This window comes from Ursus americanus, chromosome 4 (genome assembly GCF_024610735.1).
Source record: "Ursus americanus isolate L20-20 chromosome 4, mUrsAme1.1.p, whole genome shotgun sequence".
Classification (NCBI taxonomy): domain Eukaryota; kingdom Metazoa; phylum Chordata; class Mammalia; order Carnivora; family Ursidae; genus Ursus; species Ursus americanus.
The window spans coordinates 89,191,160-89,211,692 of record NC_142130.1 but is presented as its reverse complement, the minus strand read 5'-3'; the positions used below and the strand labels follow the sequence as shown (position 1 = coordinate 89,211,692).

General features: G+C 47.4%; 1 protein-coding gene across 2 annotated transcripts in view; it reads left to right on the top strand.

Moving 5' to 3' along the window:
- The window catches only part of RCAN1 (regulator of calcineurin 1), a 102,965-nt gene extending 83,611 nt beyond the window's left edge, over positions 1 to 19,354 (top strand). The window contains exons 1-4 of one of the 2 annotated variants that reach the window (XM_045785579.2): positions 8,300 to 8,488; positions 11,377 to 11,550; positions 14,266 to 14,425; positions 17,601 to 19,354. In XM_045785579.2, the coding sequence (XP_045641535.1) occupies positions 8,402 to 8,488; positions 11,377 to 11,550; positions 14,266 to 14,425; positions 17,601 to 17,773 (594 nt within the window). In that variant the 5' untranslated portion in view covers positions 8,300 to 8,401 and the 3' untranslated portion in view covers positions 17,774 to 19,354. Of the gene's footprint in view, positions 1 to 8,299; positions 8,489 to 11,376; positions 11,551 to 14,265; positions 14,426 to 17,600 lie in introns of those variants that run through there. The other variant, XM_045785578.2, reaches the window with a different exon arrangement.
- Positions 19,355 to 20,533: the final 1,179 nt, after the last annotated feature.

Here is a 20,533-nt window from a genome sequence, read left to right as displayed (position 1 = left end):
GTTTATTTCTTGTCTAAGTATATTTGAAGTCATTGTGCCATCCTCATGAAGACAGGATAGACTTTCTCATGCAGCTTATTATCAGACTTCAAATAATCAGCGAAGAAGGCAGCTTGAGTACAAAAAGACAGCATATGCTCTCAGCTACAGATGTGGAAACAGGGCCCGGGGTGGGGATGCAAAGAGCAGGAAAAACACACAGGACACACTTTTCTCTGCTCCCGGGTTTGGCAGAAAATGATTTCTGAGCCGACTCCTGAGTTTTTAAAGTGGGTGTGGATACAAACTCCGCCCAGCAAAGTTCTCGAAAACTGTGTTTTCTACTTGGTGGTTTTATAGACTTAGAGATTGTGATTTTGCTCCACGCTCTCTCCTTATGCAGCCAGATGCTTCCCCTGGAATCTATAGGCTATTGCAGGGCCCTAGCCCTGGGCCAGGTTCCCTGGGAGAACCTACTAGAAAGACCCCTGGCCTCCACCTCCAGGCAGCACACATCCTGGCCAGGGTTCAGCTGCATCAGTTCTGTCCAGATGAGTGTAGAATATGGCACTGAAAGGCTCAGGGTCCTTCCGTTGGCATTCACACGAGAAAGGAGAGCCCGTGCTCTGGAGGGAAAGGGATTTCCTTGATGGGAATGAATGAGGGCAGGCTGCAAGCTGGACCGAGAGAGAACCAGGTCCTGGCGAGTAAGGAGAGCAGGGGCCAACTGTGGCTACCCTGCTCCCCTCCATTTCCTGCCCCCGCCCCTGGGGCTTTGTCACCACGGGATCGCTCCCCTGCTGACACCAAGGCAGAAGTTAAAATCAATAATTAAACCAAGGTGGGTCTAGAAAGGAAGAGAGAAAGAGAGCAAATAAGGGATGATTAATTAGGGTGGCTTGGGCCCCAGTCATCTCTAAATAAACGTTACCTCCCTTAATCCCCTGTCTGCTGGTCTGCGGGTCATTCATTAAGTGTCGTTCTGATTTGCCTATGGCTGTTTCTCCTTCGTAAGCCCTGTAAGCAGTCGGTTTCCAAGAAGTTACAGAGGGGTGGGTAACCTTTATGTACTAAGGAAAGAGTGAGGTAATAAGGAAACAAAAGTTAATGGGATTTTGAGCGCCTGTGGAATTTAACAACCAAGATGAAATCTTGTATGAACTCTGACCTCTTTAAGGGATAAATTTGAACATGCTCTTCCTCCCTACTTTTTCCTAATCCACTGATTATTTCATTTTATTTCTTCTCTTTTCTTTCTTTTTTCTTTTTCTTTTTTTGACGATTGCAATTTTTTTAAATTTCACCGTAAGCTTTGACAGAGCATGCGTGCCCTTTTGCTAAAATACATGGCCCGCAGCTTCACCATTGTTGTTTTTTTTAAAGATTTTATTTATTTGAGACAGAGAGAACACAAGCAGGGGGAGGGGCAGAGGAAGAGGGAGAAGCAGGCTCCCCGCTGAGCAGGGAGCCCGACAGAGGGCTAGATCCCGGGACCCTGAGATCATGGCCTGAGCTGAAGGCAGACACTTAACCAACTGAGCCACCCGGGTGCCCCTAGCAGCTTCACCACTGCATCAGTCCTTTTTGGCACTGGCATCAGTAAGTCACCCATATTATTTATTTAAGTCCTTGAAAGTTCTGGATTATCCCAGAAACACAGATTATGTGCGCACTGTCTTGTATGAATCCGTGCAAAGTATCGGATCCCTCAGGCTCTTCTACTTTTCAAATTATCACAAATGTGCCAGGCTGAAGCTTGGTATTCATGTCGTTTCTTCTCGGTTATCCTACAGATGCAGAAGACGACTGCTTATGAAACATAAACATGATCTTCATTTAAGGTGGTTTTCTTAGATGTGGAATTCTTATTTTAGGCATCATCCCCCCCGTCCTGGGAGAAGCACCACTGGCCTGTTTGTTCAAGGTTCCTTTAGAACCTTGAAGCCCATCAGCAGAAAGGTTACCGGCTTTGTGTGACATTGTCTTTGAAACCGGAGGCCCTTCCCTGTGACCGAGCCGATGTTACCAGTGATAAAGCAAAGCTAAAAGCAGTAAATTCCTGCGCCCAAATCTGGCCTCTCAGAGCCCAGCTCCCTGATTACTCCTGAAAGAGAACAAGAATGGAACCTCCTTTGGAGATCAAAAAGCACATTTTTTCCTCCTCTCTTTCTTGATCGTTAGGACAAAGCTCAAAGAAGATTCCTGCTTGGACAAGTGGTCTCTGTGGGTTTTGATCGTGAATCTCACTGGTAAGAGAATTTTCAGTACATCTGCCAGTAGAAGCGTTTGTGTTCATAAATTCTACACAATCTCAGCTCTACACTGGGCACCTTATAAAACATACCCTAAAAATAGGCATTTAAAAAAGACATAAAAAGACATTGAAAGAGGTGAAAATATTATGTTCAGTTGAATATGTTTTCCCACGTGCAGAGGGTTGCCGAGACCGCTGCCGTGGCCGTAGGAATCAGAGTCCTCTGATAGCATCCTGTGGCTGGGGCCTCTGAGTCTGTAGCTGATGGCTCAGTCCGCCATGCCCCAGCGACCCTCGGGCTCCCGCACAGCAAGGACAGAGAACGTACGCCCGGGGAACGGGCCTGGCGCACTCCAAACACACACGCACGCCTTTGCTGACGCTACAGCACCTTCTAGGATGGAAAGGAAGGGCATGGCCGTTGCTCAAATCAAAGACTCGGGACACCCTTCAGTCAGGACCACCAAGGCCCATGGCCCTTGGATGCCTGGTGAATTCAGGCTCTTTACGTGCCTCAGAGGGGTCCTCCCTGGGGCAGTCTGAATGTCACAAACACTTATCCGCAACTCCAGGAAGCACAGAGTGAGTGGTGTTGCCCCCACGTGGCTTTCACTGCATTCGGGAAGGTGCCAGATAAGAACAGAACTAGGGTGTGAGGCAGACTATGGTGAGAGCCCAGGGGGGTCAACGGGGCTAAAGGAGGGAGAGGACATTTAGTCGGGAGGGGCATCTCCTGGAAACACGGTGTTTGTGGTGGGCTTTAAAGGATGAATAGGAGTCTGATGGGCAGAGAAGAGATAAGTAGCTGGCTGAGGGAACTGAGGAAAGCAGGCACAGCTGCAGGTGTGCTGCAAAGTGCTGTGGGCTCCGTGGCTGGGGAAGGCTCAGGCCTCACTGGGCATCTTGTTTCCACCTCGCTGTTTATTCTGGTTCTGTGGTATGGAGGTCAGGTCATGCTCCAATCCCTCCAGTGGCTGCCATCTTGGTCAGAATAGAAGCCAGAGTTCTTTCAGGGCTAAAAGGCTCACATGGCGTTGTTCCCAACCACTTTCTCCATGTCTCTCCCCTGCAGCCACCCGGAGCCTCCTGCTGGGCCTTTAATGTGCCCAGTTCTCCTGCTTTGGTGCCTTTGTGTATTCTGTTCCCAGAACTGGAATGCAGTTCCCCAACATCCCACAGTTCACTCCCCTACTTACTTCAGATATAATGCATTCACATGTCATCTTCTCAGAGATGCCTTCTCTGGCTAGTCTCTCACTCAACACTCCTTTTCGCAGGTCTTCCTATCCCTCCTCTGTGCCTTTTCCCCAGCACATAGCACTGTCTAAACACACTGTGTTTTTTACCCATTTATCTTGTTTCTCTTCTTTTTCTTTTCTTCCTGTCTAGAATGTAAGCTCCATGAAGGCAGGGAGTTTTGTCTGTTTTGTTCACTCTTGAACACCCAACACTGTTTGGGTGAAAGAACAGATGGATGGATGGATGGGTGAAAGAACAGATGGATGGATGGATGGATGGATGGGCAGATGGATGGATAGATGCATGGATGCATGCATGGTTGGATGGATGTTTGGATGGACAGATGGATGGATGGATGGGTGGATGGATGGATGCATGCATGGTTGGATGGATGTTTGGATGGACAGATGGATGCGTGGTCGGGTGGATGGATGCATGCATGGTTGGATGGATGTTTGGATGGACAGATGGATGCATGGATGCGTGGTCGGGTGGATGGATGCATGCATGCATGGTTGGATGGTTGAACAGATGGATGCATGCATGCATGGATGGGTGCATGGATGGGTACATGGATGAATGCTAAGTGAAAGTCTTCATCTTTAACCTAAGGAACAATGGGAAGTCATGGAATTTTTTCCAGTGGGAGAGGAATGTGATCAAGGCCGGCTTCAGGAAGTTTTATGTTGTGGAATTCTGTACGATATTGGAGACATGAGAAATTGGCCACAGCGAAGCCAGTTAATAGGTATTGCAATGGCAGAAGCTGCCTGACATGGTGTGCTGAGAGTGCAAAGTGGAGGGTGGTACAGAGAATCCACAGAACTCTCCATGGACCTCCAGGTGGGGCACTTAGAAGAGGAAGACATCCAAGATGCCCTAGACGGTCCAACCGGAGGGGCTGAGAGAACAGAGATGGGGAAATGAGCTAGGACACCAGAAGGCACTGCGCTAGGTGGGCGTGGTTCTGTAGTTGCATGGAGCAAGCCTGCAATCTGCGATCCAAAGACCAGGGTGAGTCCTGACTCTCCTTAACAAAGTGTGCCCTTCTGGACCTCAGCATCCTTAGAGGTGAAAGAGGAAATAGAAACGCCACAGCCACCAGTTGTGTTTCAGGCTCTGTGCCAGGCACTCTGCCGACATCACATTGTTTGATCCCACCACAGCTCTGAAATCGATATTAACCCGGTTTACAAGCTGAGGACAAGGACACGTCCTTAGTTAATAACATCTTTTAGACTGGGAAATGATATGGAGTGTCAGAGTGAGCCCCTGGGTTTTTCTATTATAGAGTAACTTGGGCTGGAAGAACAAAGCTCCCCGTGCTAGAAATGCTACAAATATAAAGTAACAGTGGGACAGTTCCATTATCTCAGAAGCTAAAAACTCGCCTAAACCACAAGTGCCATTAGCATTCAAGATAAGTGCTCTTTAAAATGACACCTTTTATCCGAGGCAGGTGTGTCATTCCCTCCACACCACCCTTCCCCACCCCTCCGGCTTTTGCAGATTGCCTCATTCTTTGCCCTGCTGTGGTTTGCGCATCCAAGCCCAAACTCAGTTTCCCTTTCTGGTGGTTTTGTAGCAAGTTTCCCCAGGGGCACATTCTTGGCATAGTCGTAAACTCCTTGGGGTTTTTAAGGACTTGCTGAGGTCATCCTAACTTTGCCTGAGGAATGCTGTAATGGGATTGGGGAAATTCAACAGAAACCTCAATTTTTCCTCACTGAAAATAGAAAATTTCTTGGTGAAATATGTTCTAACTGCATATGGAGCCAGAGGAGGCAAGTGTAAGGTAAAGAGACTCATTTAGAATTTTTATGGTATGAATGGAAGAAATGCAAAACAGCTAAAGCTTTCAGGTGGCTAAAGCATTTCATTTCTTCTTTAACTTCTGGTGTCAGTGTTACTATTTTAAGTGCAAGTCTTAGCATGCTTTTCAAGAGCTCTAATGAGACATTAGGCACTGCTGTCTTCAAATCACTTATATCCGACTAGCAAACACTTGTACTTGTCTCCCAAATGACAAGCGATATAATGTAGGAAAGTCCACTCGCTAAATACTTGTTCTGGAACAATTTTTATCCTCCGTGGGGAAAATCACTATTTACAGTGTAATTCTTTTGCACAGGATGTTTAGAAATCCCAGTTCACGTATAATAGACATGCAGTCAAAAAACAGACATTCCTAAGGAGAGCTGTCAGATTAGCAGAGGAAGGGGAACCGAGATGAGTTTGCAGCAGTGTTGTTCTGGGTACAAGGACAGGTGTCTGTCCCCTTGGCCAGCCACACTCACACAGTAGCCAAGGAAGCCTGTGCTGTGGCCTCGAGGTGCCCCTCTCCTGGTCCAAGGCCCTGGTCGCTCTGTTACCCAGTGAGTTTTGCCAGAGAGCATTCTTTTCAGCCTCCCTACAGTTGGCCACCATTTTGAGCTCGTCTTCCTGATGTAAAAATGGGAGCACTCAGTTCAGAAGTGGATTCAAATGAGCTCGAAATCAATTCAAAGGCAGGTACAGAATTACACTTTTTTTTTAGGCGTTTTGGGCATCGTGGTGAAAGATCAATCATTTGTCATCTATTTCTATGAGCAAAGACAGATGAACAATCTTCGGATACCTCACTATTCCTTTTTTGTTGTTTTCATCTGTACAAGGAAACAAAAACTATAAATTTGGGTGAGCAGCAGTACTCTTGTTCATCTGAGGACGAACAAAAATGTTTCAGATCGGCCCACACAACTGATCTGGAACTTCATGTCATGATTTAAAAAAAAAAAAAAAAAAAGGGGATTCCTGGGTGGCTCAGTCGGTGAAGCTTCTGCCTTCGGCTTAGGTCATGATCTCGGAGTTCTGGGATCGAGTCCCACATCCGGCTCCTTGCTCAGGGGGAAGCCTGCTTCTCCCTCTCTCTCTACAGCTCCCCCTGCTTGTGCTGTCTGTCAAATAAATAAAATCTTAAAAAAATAAATAAATTTTAAAAAAAGAAGAAAAAGACAGTGAAATTAGCCTCTTCCTCCTCCGATCCCCTTTTAACTCTACTTGCTAAGGTGGACCCCAGGAGAAAGAAAAGGGGTTGGAGCTGGCAGGAGGTGGGGGGGCACCTCAGAGCCCTCCCCAGCCTCTCTGGAGGAGGGGGAGGCAGTTGTGTGCCTCCTCCCTCCCTTTCCTTCCTCCACCAACACCTCCCATAGCCGCACTACTGCCACCGGAGCCTGTGTGTCACGGACCCCCGCAGATCGCGCTGAAAATGCAGCACCACTCAAGCAGACACTCCCCAACGCCAAGCACCGGCTCACGTGACCATTTCCCCTTGATGTTTGATGCAAACCCGTACTATTCACGGTGTTCCAAACTTGTTAGAATATATGCATTGAGATCTTTCCGGGCTGGGGGTGATGGGTAATTTGGCAAAGCAAACACCATAACTGGTGACTTACATAATCCTACGGTTGGCAGCAAGGCAGCGAGCGCTGAAATGAAGCAACGCTCATTCATCCAAGAAGACTTTGCTTTTCCCCTTTTGGAGGGATAAATGCTCTGGTTTGTTTTTTCTCCATTGCATATATTCGTTTTATTATTGGCTGGCTTTAATGATTCTTTGAAGTTAATTTTTATGTGTGAATGGCAACGGTCTGTTTAACTCTTGGAAACTTCCAGAGGAGGTGTCTCTGTGTGCCTCTAGCCTAGAGAATGCTTTTATAAGTAACTGAGGTGCTTTTAGGTGATAATGAAATTGGGGAGATTGGGAAGGACCTGGGGCCCAGGCTGCCCTAGGGATCTACACTGGTAAAGTGCTTAGAATTTCAGAGTTGCAGCCTATGGAAAGAACTAGCACCCTGTCATCCCAGTAGCTTCTCTACACCAAAACATTGTACCTGGAAAAGGGGCCAGCTGGACTAGCTTTTCAACGTAGCGTACATTCTTTCCATTTCTTTTCCTTTCCTATTAAAACAACAACAACAACAACAACAACAACAACTTTGTCTACATGTCTCAAGGCAAGACAACTGCACGCAATGTTTCTTTTCTCAACTTCAGAGCAGAGATTCTCTAAAATGTTTTTGTATCTTTTTCTGAATCCAGTAGCTGTTAGAAAATGATCAAAGGGTTGCATATTCCTAGTTCCCAAATTACAAATAATAAAGTTTTCCAATGAAAAATCCCAGGATTGCTTGAGGATCTCCTCCCACGTTCCCACTGTGGAATACAAGCGGGAATTGGGACATTCATCCAGTAAAGTTCAATTAGGGGGGAAAAAAGCCATATTTCAAAATGAATTCCACTTTTTTCTTTAAAAACAGAGTTCATTGACCAAGAAAGATTTCAAAATGTCTTCTCTAATACCCCAACACGAAACTTTGAGGTTTTCAGGGAATTACAGGGATCAAACGACTAGTCGAGACTTGGGTTTCCAGGTTTCCGAAGGGCTCGAAACTCCCCTGGAGGCTAATTACTGTTTACTGCTGAGACCTTCCTCATTTTTCTTCTGTAACATTTTCCATCTTAAGAAGGGTCGTCCCATTCAGCTGAGGAGCATGGTGTCTGAGTGGCTGAATGGAATTACTACCAGTGGAAACTATGCTGCAAGAGGGGTTGATAAACCAGCTGCAAGGCAAACCTTGGCTGTTTTTTCCATCCTCCCCAAGCAAAGTTAATTAGCATAGGGAAAATGACTAAGGTGTTGACGTCACCTCTTTCCAGTAGAAACTTACACTCTGTCTCTGTCTGCCTGAAAGCATGCAGGACTTGACTCAGGAATTTGCTGTCCAAACAGGATGCTCTGGAAGCTGGCCTTTTTTTTCCCAGGGGGCTGGACTTCGGTGCTTTATAAGGGCCGCCCAGAGAAAGGACCTCCAGCCTCTCGGAAGGGAACCTCACTTGGGGCTTGACTGCCTGAGCTGCTAGTCCTCTCACTGTTAAGAAAGCGAGATGCACTTTAGAAACTTTAACTACAGTTTTAGCTCCCTGATTGCCTGTGTGGCAAACAGTGATATCTTCAGCGAAAGTGAAACCAGGGTAAGGCTTCTAATATAATGTGATTTTTGAGAGTTTTCAAAGCATTGTGTTCATTGGGGCTGTTAACTTGAGATATTTGCAGGGGTGTTATGTGGCTGTCTTGTGGGTTTGGGGGTTTTGAAATAAATCCAGAATACTTGGAGCTTTATCAGTCGAAAGCTGTTGCCTGAGGAATGAACTGCGAAAGAATTTTTAAAGCTGTCAATATTGGAAAACATCCAGGTCCCTTGACCAACTAGTAATGCAACTAGTTTTAACAGGGTGTTTTTCATTCTGTATAGGTTGTAAGTCAACTTCTGGAGGGAAGCTTTTTCTGACAGTGAATGGAGCGTTTCACTTTGACATCTAGAGATCAGAATAATTTCATTTTATCTTAGGAAGTAAATATCATAAAGATGTGTGTATGTTTGTAGTAATTATGAAGGCCTGTCTTCAAGTTTTCGGATTTCTTCAGCTAGGGAAAATGAGGCTGTAGCAAGTGGTAAAACTGGATAAATAACTTAAGTGGGGGTAAGTGTACCTCCCAGGAAGCAGCTCTCATTGGTGGTAATTAGTATAATTAGTAATTTTAATTAGTATGCTTTTCTTCTTCATTTGATTAAGATGTAGGGTTTCCATCAGTAGCTACCCAGCTGTCTCATTGATCTGGAGCAGTACTGGATATGAATGAATTCTGTGTGTTCTGTTTGGGGATGGTATTTCATGTGATGTGCTTTATACTCAATGCTACATTGGAGCCTGTGAAGGTTTCGTGTTGTTGTTATTGTCGTTTAATCAAATTTAACTCCATAATTGCATACGATGCTTGTGAGCCAGGACTGGGCTCTTTGAACTAGATATCAGAGCACATTCTATGTATGAAAGCACTACAAAATCTATGTATTTCGTATTAGCCTTATGTGAGTCAAAATCAGTATTTATGTAATTAATTACAGAGAGATGCTATCCAACAACTGTAATAACCAGATACCGGTTATGAAAACAAATAAGATTATTTTATAGGAGAATGGTGTCGCAGTAATATGGATTCAACAGATACCGTGTCTTCTCTTGTGTTCTGCTCCTGAGCCCCGACTTGTATTCTAAAAATATTCCTGAAAGTCCTCTCTCCCTAAATTCTGAATCATAACTTCAAAACTAAGCAGTTGGTCACAATGCCTATTGATGAGGTCATGCAGAATTCCAAATTTATGCCCGTACGCTGTGCCAGAAACTTGCCGGTCCTCATGCTCCGGAGAGGTGGGGAGAGAGTCACGTGCCCAGACGAACTCCTCCGCCAAGCATCAGCCATGCATTGTTCTCATTCTTTGCCTCTGCAAAACCCCTCAGAAATGTTCAAGAACTAAAGCCATGGAATTCACTCACAAGTGCGTGAGCTCTTCCCACCCACCCACCCCCACCCCCACCAATCTGCTCAGGGGAGTCAGGCTGACCACTGGCCCCACAGGCTCGAACACACGTCCTGTCCTGCCTGTGGGGTGGCTTGTACCCGGACATCCCATTCCCTCACCTCCCTAGCGCCGAATATTCTTGAAAATGCTCTCCTCTCTTAACATGCCACTCTCTACAGAAACTGTGCTTTCTATAGGTTTCTGAGGTACCCACCTCCCCTTCTGCATGGATCCCCTTTCTGCCCCCACTGGACCCTCAGCCAGCCCTTTCTGCTTTTCACAGAGTTCCCACAACCTGTCCTCCGTGTTCAGTCTGGAAAAAAAGACTCAGAAAGCATGACCACTCAAAATCCATATAATCTTTCTGGAAGTTTCGACTGGCTGTCAAGTTCCTCTCTGGTTGGAGCCCTGGGGCCCTGCATGGCCTCCCAGCTCCCCTCACGCCCTCCTGCTGATGCCCTCTCCCCCTCCTGGACCCAGCCCAGGAGGGGGCTCTCCAAAAGAGCTTTTCCCAGAAGGCTGATGAGCTCCCTCCTGAATGGAAGCCTAACACCCTTGAACTTGGGCATTTCCATTCTAAGAGCTCATGCTGTTTCATAATGTCAGTAGCCTTTATAGTGCTCTTCACGAGAGCTAGAAACGTACATGTATTAAAGGCAGCATGCAGAAATGGCTCCATTTGCAGTACATTAATTTTTAAACCAGTATTCTTTTAGACAGTTAAAAAGTAACAGACCACGTGGGAAAACAATAGAAGGATTTCTTCTTAGACCTCTTCCTTTACCCTAAGAAATGCAAGGTTTCTTATTAACTTTGTTGTTTCCCAGTGCAATAGATTTTTTTTTTCTGGGGCGCCTGGGTGGCTCAGTTGGTTAATTGTCTGCCTTCGGCTCAGGTCATGATCCCAGTGTCCTGGAATTGAGCCCCACATCCTTTGGCTCCCTGCTCAGCAGGGAGCCTGCTTCTCCCTCTCCCTCTGCCTGCCACTCTGCCTACTCATGCTCTATATCTCTCTTTCAAATAAATAGATAAAATCTGTAAAAAAAAAAAATTACTTTTTTCAAATGAGCTCCAGTGTTCTTAAGCCCTAAAGAAATAGCTCATGCCCACAGCAACTTCCCAAACTGAGCAGTGGGATCAGAGTTCACGAGGCTGGGGAAGGTCGTTGGGTGTTAGGAACCGTCCTTTTCTACTTGAAGAAGACTTTCTGTGGCTGTAAGAGGTGCTTAAGTATTGGTACTTGTTCTGCTGATTAAATGAATGTAATAAATCATACATTCTTACTTTCTTCTAAAATCACCTGCCTTAGAATTAAAAGGGCAGAAGGAGCAAATCTTCCTCAGAGAGGAAAGGCTGGCTCTCTGCCTCCTTTAAGAAAGAGGTTGGGTGTTCTCGAAATGAGACTAGTTCACTTCCTTAAGAGGGAATGTAACGGAGTTGTCGAGACTCCTACACAGGTATGTTCTAACTCCTTTTATTTTTGTTGTTACTTTTCAGGCCAAATTTGAATCCCTCTTTAGGACATACGACAAGGATATCACCTTTCAGTATTTTAAGAGCTTCAAACGAGTCCGAATAAACTTCAGCAACCCCTTATCTGCAGCAGATGCCAGGCTCCATCTGCATAAGACTGAATTTCTCGGAAAGGAAATGAAATTATATTTTGCCCAGGTGAGTTGAATCCACTGACACGCATGCTTCTCCCTCTCCCCCTTTTTAAAAGTAGCTTATACATTGATTATGCTGTACATTGACTTATTTTCTGCATATATATGGGGACCGCAATATTGGAATTACAAAGTATATCCTGTTCCATACCCTCCCTTCATGCATCATTATTCGTGATCATTTTACTGCCACATGAAAATGTTTAAAAAGATCATTATATGGAATATTACTCATTCATCAGAAAGGATGTATACTTACCATTTACATCAACATGGATGGAACTGGAGGGGATTATGCTGAGCGAAATCAGTCAATCAGAGAAAGACAGTTACACGGTTTCACTCATGTGTGGAATATAAGAAACAGCACAGAGGATCACAGGGGAAGGGAGGGAAGAGTGCATGGGAAGTCATCAGAGAGGGAGACAAACCATGAGAGACTCTTAACTCTAGGAAACAAACCGAGGGTTTCTGGAGGGGAGGAGGGTGGGGGTATGGGGTAACTGGGTGATAGGGATTAAGGAGGGCACGTGATGTGATGAGCGCTGGGTGTTATCTGCAACTGATAAATTACTGAACTCTACCCCTGAAACTAGTGATGTACTGTATGTTGGCTAATTGAATTTAAATTTTTAAAAAAGATCATTATAATAGGCACATAATATTGTGCCATACAGGTATTTCAGACATACTTAGCCGGTCTGTACTGTCAGACATGTGTATTGTTCCCCAGTTTTCACTGTCATAGGTGACGCTGCCACAGTCATGGGTCTACACCCTTTTTAAAGTGTGTTTATTTTGTCATTTGAACGATAAAAACGATACAAGTTGACTCACGCAATCCAAGTACAACACAAAAGTCCCTAAAGTTAAATAGATAATTTCTCCACTCTCCTTCCAAAGCCTTCCCCCTGATGTAACCACCTTTGAAAATCTAGTGTGAATCCTTACACACGGTCTCCTTCACACGTACAAAGACACGAACACAGTGTAGGTCATTTTCTTGCACAGAACAATGGAGTTACTACCGCCTTCTCCTTTACTTAGCAGGGTGTGATGGACAATCTCCCCAGTCAGTATGAACCTTATGTGTTGATTTAAAGCTCTAAGAATTCATTTTGAGAAAGGCAAAGTTCATACTCTGCATTTGCAGTGCCTCGCCTATCTTAACTGGCAGCGTGTACTTGAAAGCAAGCGATCTCAGAAATGGCCCCTGACCTTGGTTTGAGTAACACTGGGAGAACCTTTCCGGCTCCTTCAGAAAGGTGGTCAGTCAAGTGCAAGGTTGTGGGCATGACTACTCTAGCACTCTAAGGTTTGTGCAGCGGGTTTCCGGGAATTTGCTCCGGGGTTTAGGGCTAATGACATCTTCCAGACGGAGAGCAGACCTGAGAGGGTCCCCACTCCATTCACGTTCTTGGCTGCACCGAGCTCCGGCAGTCTGCAAGTGTGGACATGCCCTTGGGCACAGGGCTGCCAGGCCTGGCTTGAAAGGGGAAAATGAGTTGACCAGACAGGTAGCTAACCCTAAGAAATCCTCCCGGTAGCAGGAGTCCCGGCCCCAGACACTCACGAAGGGCTGTGCATAGGGTTTGCTTTTTCTCTGGCTCGCCATCCTTCCAGCTTTCCCCCCTTCCCCCTCCCTCCAGCCTTCAGTGATAGGTGACCCATTTTCAAGGCAGCTCACCAAGTTCTGTATGATGATGTAACAGGGATCTGCCAGGTTAGCAGTGGAAGGGGAAGGAACTTCTCCGATGCTGCTTCCTGGTTAGAGGGGGGCCCCACTGGGGCTCTGAGCTCCCCAGGCCGGCAAAGGAGCAGACTCCTCATGGGAAGAAGGACGGCTTGCTGGCCCCTCAGTGTAAATTAGAGCTGGGATGCCCTGCCCCCTGGTGGCGTGTGGGAGGCACAGGTCTTGGCCTTGGACCCAGAGTTGTGAACACACTCCTTTCTGCATTTGATCACGCTCCGGACCATTACTTAGGCCTTCCACAACTTTCTTCTGATTACGAAAGTAAATGGATGCTCCTTGTGAAAACTAAAATACAAAGAAAACCCAAACTGGTAAGACTTTGATGTAACACCTTTCTGGATGGCCCGGTAGCCACTGCTAGGACTTCGAAGCCCAAACTAGCGTCATGGGTTATTGTTTCATATTATTACTTTTTTTTAAACTTCCTGGAAGGTGGACCTTTTTTCCCTTCCTTGCTTCTGGCATCTGCTTTGGAAGCCCAGAGGGAGGGAATTGCAGGGTACCACTGGGTGGGCGGGAGTCCTGGGTCCCCGTCCCCGCATTGGCCCCTGAGAAACTCTATCATCTTCGAGCTGTTGCTTAGCCTTCTGGAGCTCCCGTTATGCCCTGTGATAGGAGAGCTGGAAGAAATGGATTCTGAGATGCTTCTGGCCTCAGCAATAGTACTTTATTTTTTTCCATTTCTAGTAAAACGGTACTAATTTGCCATCGGTCTGGGTCAGTGGGAATTACTTGTGTGCCTGTGGGTCCCTGTCCTGGGAGGGGGCTGCAGTCAGGTGGGCACCATAACCTGTCACCTTTTCCGCCGAGACCTTATCACGAGCCGTCCTTGAATGGCAGGCGTTCCACTGCCCGGACGTGGGCTCTTCCTTTGTCCCCAGTCCTCCGCAAGCTGTCACTAAGTGCTGTTGCATCACGTGGCTTCTTTCCTCCCGAAACATCCACCGTGTTTCTCTCTCTCCTCAGACTTTACACATAGGAAGCTCCCACCTGGCTCCCCCAAATCCAGACAAGCAGTTTCTGATCTCTCCTCCCGCCTCGCCGCCAGTTGGCTGGAAACAAGTGGAAGATGCCACTCCCGTCATAAATTACGATCTGTTATACGCTATCTCCAAGCTGGGGCCAGGTAAGCTGTGCTCTGGGGTGGGGGCAGGGAAAGAGATGGGGAGAACTGGTGCTCGAGGGCCAAGACTGAGACGCGCACCTGCCCTCAGGGAGCAGCCAGAGCCTGGTGGCCCCTTTCAACTGTCCTTCGATGGATGCGAGCATGATTGGGAACTTTTTCTATTTGCGTTCGTCTGTGTTCATAACTCAGGTTGTTGGGAGCCTGCGTGCCTGCCTCTGGCCTTAGCCAGTCGTGGGGACCAAGCACTGTGACCACTCACGGCCGGCATCACATGAACCCTTCCTGTCACCCACTGAGCACAGCCTGTGTGGGCAGATCCAGACCCGGGCCCCAGGCCTGTCACCCCAGAACGAGCGATTGGACTTGGAAAGGGAAAACGGACCATGCCACTCTTTAGAAATTTCATATTTTTTTTTAAAGATTTTATTTATTTGACAGAGATAGAGACAGCCAGCGAGAGAGGGAACACAAGCAGGGGGAGTGGGAGAGGAAGAAGCAGGCTCACAGCAGAAGAGCCTGATGTGGGGCTCAATCCCATAACGCCGGGATCACGCCCTGAGCTGAAGGCAGACGCTTAACCGCTGTGCCACCCAGGCGCCCCAGAAATTTCATTTTTAGTCAAGGTGGTTTCGTCCATTGATCTCTTTCTGACCTGCCCTTGTGAATGTTCAAGAGAACCACAGAGCATAGTGAAGAAAGAGCCCCCATCGTGCGTGCCCCCTCTTGGCCCCATTGGGGTGCTCACATCTTTTCAAATGCAGAGAAAGAAGAGGTTCCAGTCCTGATGGCTTGGAAGGTGTGAGTATTCAGAGCGATAACAGATACTCTGGTCTCAGCCTCCTTCTCCCTACAATGGGTATTACCCGGTAGAGTTAACGAGCCCTAGATGAGGCTGTGTAGAAAGCACCTCGAAGGTGCCTGGCCCACAGGCAGTGCCCAATACATGATTTCTGGAAACCATAAAATGTGGGTGGTTCCTGTCCTACCTGCTAGGGTTTGGGTGAGGGACATGAAGTGGTTCAAGGCCACCCTCCTGCCCTAACCATAGAACAAACATCGCAAACGCCGAGCCCGCCAGCTCCTCATTTCTCCTTGACCGGCGATCTGGTGATGTTCCTTTCGACGGAGGGTTTTATTTCTTGGACCATCAGCAGTTTCATGTTGAAAAGATCACATTTCTGAACGCACCGCCCCAGTGGAAGTTCTCCCTGAGGGAGCGAGCAAGAATCACATTACTTCCTGGGAATGGTGGCGTGAAGGTCAAGATGGCCAGTCTGAGGAAGCGGGCCTCCTCCCCGAAGCTCCTGGCGCGGGCGCGTCAGCAGAGCTGAGGAGTGGAGTCCGCGGGGATGCTGGAGAAGAGAAGAAATGGGGCCTTCATCTGGAAGAGGTGACCAACTGCTCCAGATGCAAGAAGTGCAGCTAAAGGCAAGTCTTCACACTCCAGAATCTACCACGCCTTCAGAGAAGGCTGATTTGAGAAGCCTTTGCAGAAACTAGACATAATAAAATCCATTCACCCCCAGTTTACTGCACAGGGAGCTGGACCAGCATTTCCTATTTGGCTGTGCGTTGCAGCCAACAAGATTGCAAAGATTTTGCAAAGATGGTCCTACGATGGATCGTGGCCAGTTGGTAGATAAGGATCCTGACCCACGTGATCTTGTGACCCTCCACCTTCATTTCCTCCGGGAGAGAGAGCTGAGACTCGCTCACCTTTCCAAATGCGATTGCACTGACATTCCTGGTAGAGAAACAACAACTATCTTTTTTATGAGAAAAAGTGCCTTCTGGGTTCAGAGTCCCCAGAGTAGCGTGAGGCTGGAAGGTCTGGACTCCGGGCTGAAGAAGAGCACCCAGAACTTGGAGAAAAACCCACCCTTGTACCCCTGGGAGGGGTGGAGTAAGAAGCAAACCGTCCCCCCACCTGTTTAAATCCTAGCATTCTGCTGCACCCAGCTTCCCACCAGTAATGATCCGTGCTCTGTGTGTAAACGAGTAAAACTAGCTGACACTTACCAGGCCTGTGACCCGGGCGCCAGGACCTAAGAACTTGGCTTGCACCGAGGTAATCGGCTCAGCGAGGTCAGGGCCTTCGTTACCCCATTTTACAGAGGAGGAGATGGCCGTTCACAGGGATGGGAAGGAGTACGCCCGCGGGCTCCGGGTACTGAGCGGTGGGGCCCCCAGCCCACATGTGGCCCCCTCTCCCTCAGCGCTGAAGAGGCAGCCAGAGCAGCGCCACAGATGGCTTTGCAGTTACGGAAGACACATCATCCCACCCCTGCCTCGCCAGAGGGACCTGAGCTGGGCTGAACTTGGTCATACTCAGGCAGACCTAGACATGCAGGGCGACACTCCTGCCTCCCGGGGCTGCAGGTTGTCCTGTGAAAGGGCTGCTGTGGTCACATGTGTTTTGGGAGCACCCGGTTCAAACCAGCCATAGTTACATCCTCACGCGGGGCCCCCCTGGTGCCTCCTGTCTCAGGTGCGTGCTGCCTCCTGGGGAGCCTCGAGAGGGAGACTTGCCATGTCCCTTCCTAACGTGTTTTATTCATGCATTGTCTTCTCCTGAATGCGCACTGTGCAAGGAGTCGTCTGGGAATTTTAGGAGGCCTGGTGAACATGCTAAGTGTGATTAAAAATACACTCCTTGGGGCACCTGAGTGGCTCAGTCGGTTAGGTGTCTGACTCCTGACTTTGGCCCAAGTCTCAGGATCTGAGATTGAGCCCCGCGTTGGGCTCCATGCTGGGCATGGTGCCTGCTTGGGATTCTCTCTCTCCCTCTCCCTCTGCCCCTACCTCCCATTTAAATAAATAAATGAGTAAATACATACATAAATAAATTAATTAAATAAACTTCTTCTATATACCTCGATTCAGTGTTTGAAAGCAGAATAATATATAATGGTGATTTTATATATATGTCTGTGTATATATATAGCTTATTACATTTATATTTAAATTTCGATATTATATTTCTAGATATAAATTTTTTTCTGCTAGAGCCACCAAAGGAGTACCAATCCAGAGCATAGCTGGCTGTGTCCCTCCATCCCCACTGAACGTCCAGAGAAGCCTGGCTGCGCCTTCCCCTCCATGCTTTTCCATGCGCTCTTGCTTTTTGGCCCTCCCACCCTTGCCTGAGTGACCTGCATCTCTCTTCCTTCCCTAGGGGAAAAGTATGAATTGCACGCGGCGACCGACACCACGCCGAGCGTGGTGGTGCACGTCTGTGAGAGCGATCAGGAGAACGAAGAAGACGACGAGATGGAACGAATGAAGAGACCCAAACCAAAAATCATCCAGACCCGAAGGCCGGAGTACACGCCTCTGCACTTAAGCTGAACAGGCGGCCGGGGGGCAGAAGTATTCCGAATCACACTCGCGGGGAGAATCTTGTACTGTGGAAGTGGCCGCTCACGACCTGGGAGGTGGCAGCCGTGACCGGCGTGGCAGGAATGCCAGTTCACGTTGCTCAGAAGAGAATCCAGGCTCCGCCCCCTGGTTCTGACGCTCCGCCTCCTCCAGTGTCCTGGGCTCCCGGGAATGTCCTGGGCCAGGCACTGAGCTCGAGGTGATCGCACAAGGACATTTGGGCCCGTCTCCATGAAAACTGATAACGATAGTGTTTAGTACTTGTTCTTTTCTGGTAGTTTCTGTGTTTGTCAAGGGCAGCTTCGTCCCCGGGTGTGGGGAGAGCCTTCTGTTTCTGACCAGCCTGCGGGGTCGGCTCTCTCTGCTGGAGCCACCAAGTGGTGCAGAAACGTCCTGAGAACGAGAACAACGCAATGTGGGATTTGTAGTGTTTCATTTTTTACCCCCTCATGTTCTAACGTTTGTGCATGTATATTACTGATTTTCAGAACTAACCTTTGTTCGTGTATAGAGTTACGCCATTGTTGTTTTGCATCTTTTGGGAAGACGGGAAAGCGTTTGGAAAAAATGTCACCTTTCCAGATTCCTGACTGTCTTTGCAACAGCACTCACACGGGGCATCCCACCTGGAACACATCCAGCCCGCGTCCTGTCCAATGCCACATCTACCTTGTGCTTTGGCAAAAGAAGTCGATCTGAAATTCCTGTGTCAAGTTTCACTTTATAAAATTCAGAGAACAGCAGTTTCACTGCCAACTTTTAGTGGGTGAGAAATTTTAGTTTAGGACTTTTGGGTCAGACATTGGTTCCATTTCTTTCTTTACATCGTGGTTTATACACATGAATCATAGCCTCCCCCCAAAAAAAAAACCTTTTGGGGGAGCGGTTGGTTGAGATAGTTGATTTTTTTTTTTTACCCCACTGAAACGTCAATATAAACCTGTAAATAAAGCTGATAGCATATATTCATACCTGTTGTACACTGGGGTGAAAAATGGCAGTGAAGGATTAGTGTCAGAATATTACCCTACCCGTGACTTGTATGTTGTAGAAAACGCTGGTAAATGTTGGACGGGACTTGAACTCCTAGCATGTGACGTGGTTAGTACGTGTGTGGCGGAACAGAAGAGATACAGTGCCTTTCCCCATTAATTCCTGATGGAGTCGTTACACTCGCTTAGTCTGTAATTTTTTTTTCTCCTAGCTGTAATGTGTGTGTCTGGTAAAGAGGTATTCTATTTTGGCCTTACAATACCATAGCAAAATTGGTCGTTTTGAAATACCTAATGCCAAGTAACAGTGCATATGCTTTGGAAATTTGGAAGGTGGTTTCCTTTAAGAAGCAAATACATTTGATTGTTCCCATCAAGAAACTGAATGTTCTCAGACCCCTGTTTACAGTACGTGGTGAGGTGGGGGGCAGGTGAGGGAGAGACCATTGCATAGCTGTTCCAATGTTCCTGGTTAAGTGCTTTTAAACTGGAGAGGCTAACCTCAAAATATTTTTTTTTAACTGCAGTCTCTAATAAATCAGCACAATATGGAAAGGTTCATCTTTGTGCCCTTTTCTTTCTGACGATCAGTCTTTGAACCCTGCAGTCTCAAAAGGACACATTCCTTCCTCAGTGTCTGTGTAGAAACTCCTTGTTCTTTGCTCTGGTTCACAGAGGGATTGACCACACGAACTGGACACCACTTAGTAAAGGGGAAAATAGCCAAAACTGAGATCGAGGGGTCTGAGTATTTGCTTTGTGGAGGGGGATGATACTCTGGCGAGAAGCCTACTCACCAAAAAAACCAGCAGCTCCACTACACAACAACGTTTTGACTGTTAATTTGAAGAGTTGTCTTTCCTGTTAGAAAAGATGTCCATGAAGATACTGAATTACAAAGGCCGGTTACGTTGGAAAGTCTGTCTCTGAGGCTTCTGTTTGAATCTCAAGCAGCCTTTTCCCTGGAGCCCTGCTGGCACGTGGTGGCGAGCGTCCTGCCTGGGCCAGCCCGCGAAAGCCGAAACAAACCAGGGTTTCTTCTTGCAAAGGACATTAATCTCGATCAAGATTAACATGAGGCATTTTTCCGTGAAAATTCACATGCTCTTCTTTTTTTTCTCTTACGAAGAGCCTCATCCTGTCACGTCCAGGAGAATTTCCGTATCTTAAACCCATACGTGTTTGAGGGTTAAACGTGGGAGATTCCGCTTTTCGATCCGGTGGCCAAGTCTGATTATGGAGCAGATTCACTAATTGAGCACCTGGCGAGGGAGGGGGCTGTCCTCGATCATCACGTTGAGAAGCGAGGAGCCCACTGGGGAGCACAGGTGAATTACACGGTGTGCCGGCCCAGGATCCTTTCTCATCAATAACCCTGGGATAAAAATGTGCTGTCCGGGGGCGCCTGGGTGGCTCAGTCGTTAAGCGTCTGCCTTCGGCTCAGGGCGTGATCCCAGAGTCCTGAAATGGAGCCCCACATCAGGCTCCTCCGCTAGGAGCTTGCTTTTTCCTCTCCCACTCCCCCTGCTTCCCTCTCTCGCTGGCTCTCTCTCTCTCTGTGTCAAATAAATAAATAAAATCTTTAAAATAAAAAAAGAATGTGCTGTCCGTTCACTCAGATTTCCAGTTGGTTCCCTCGCACACCTGGGAAAATAGGAGCGATGGTCCCACAGCCCATGAAGACGACAAAGCCTCGAGAAGAAATCACAAGTCACTAAACATCTTCACTCGGGAGGAC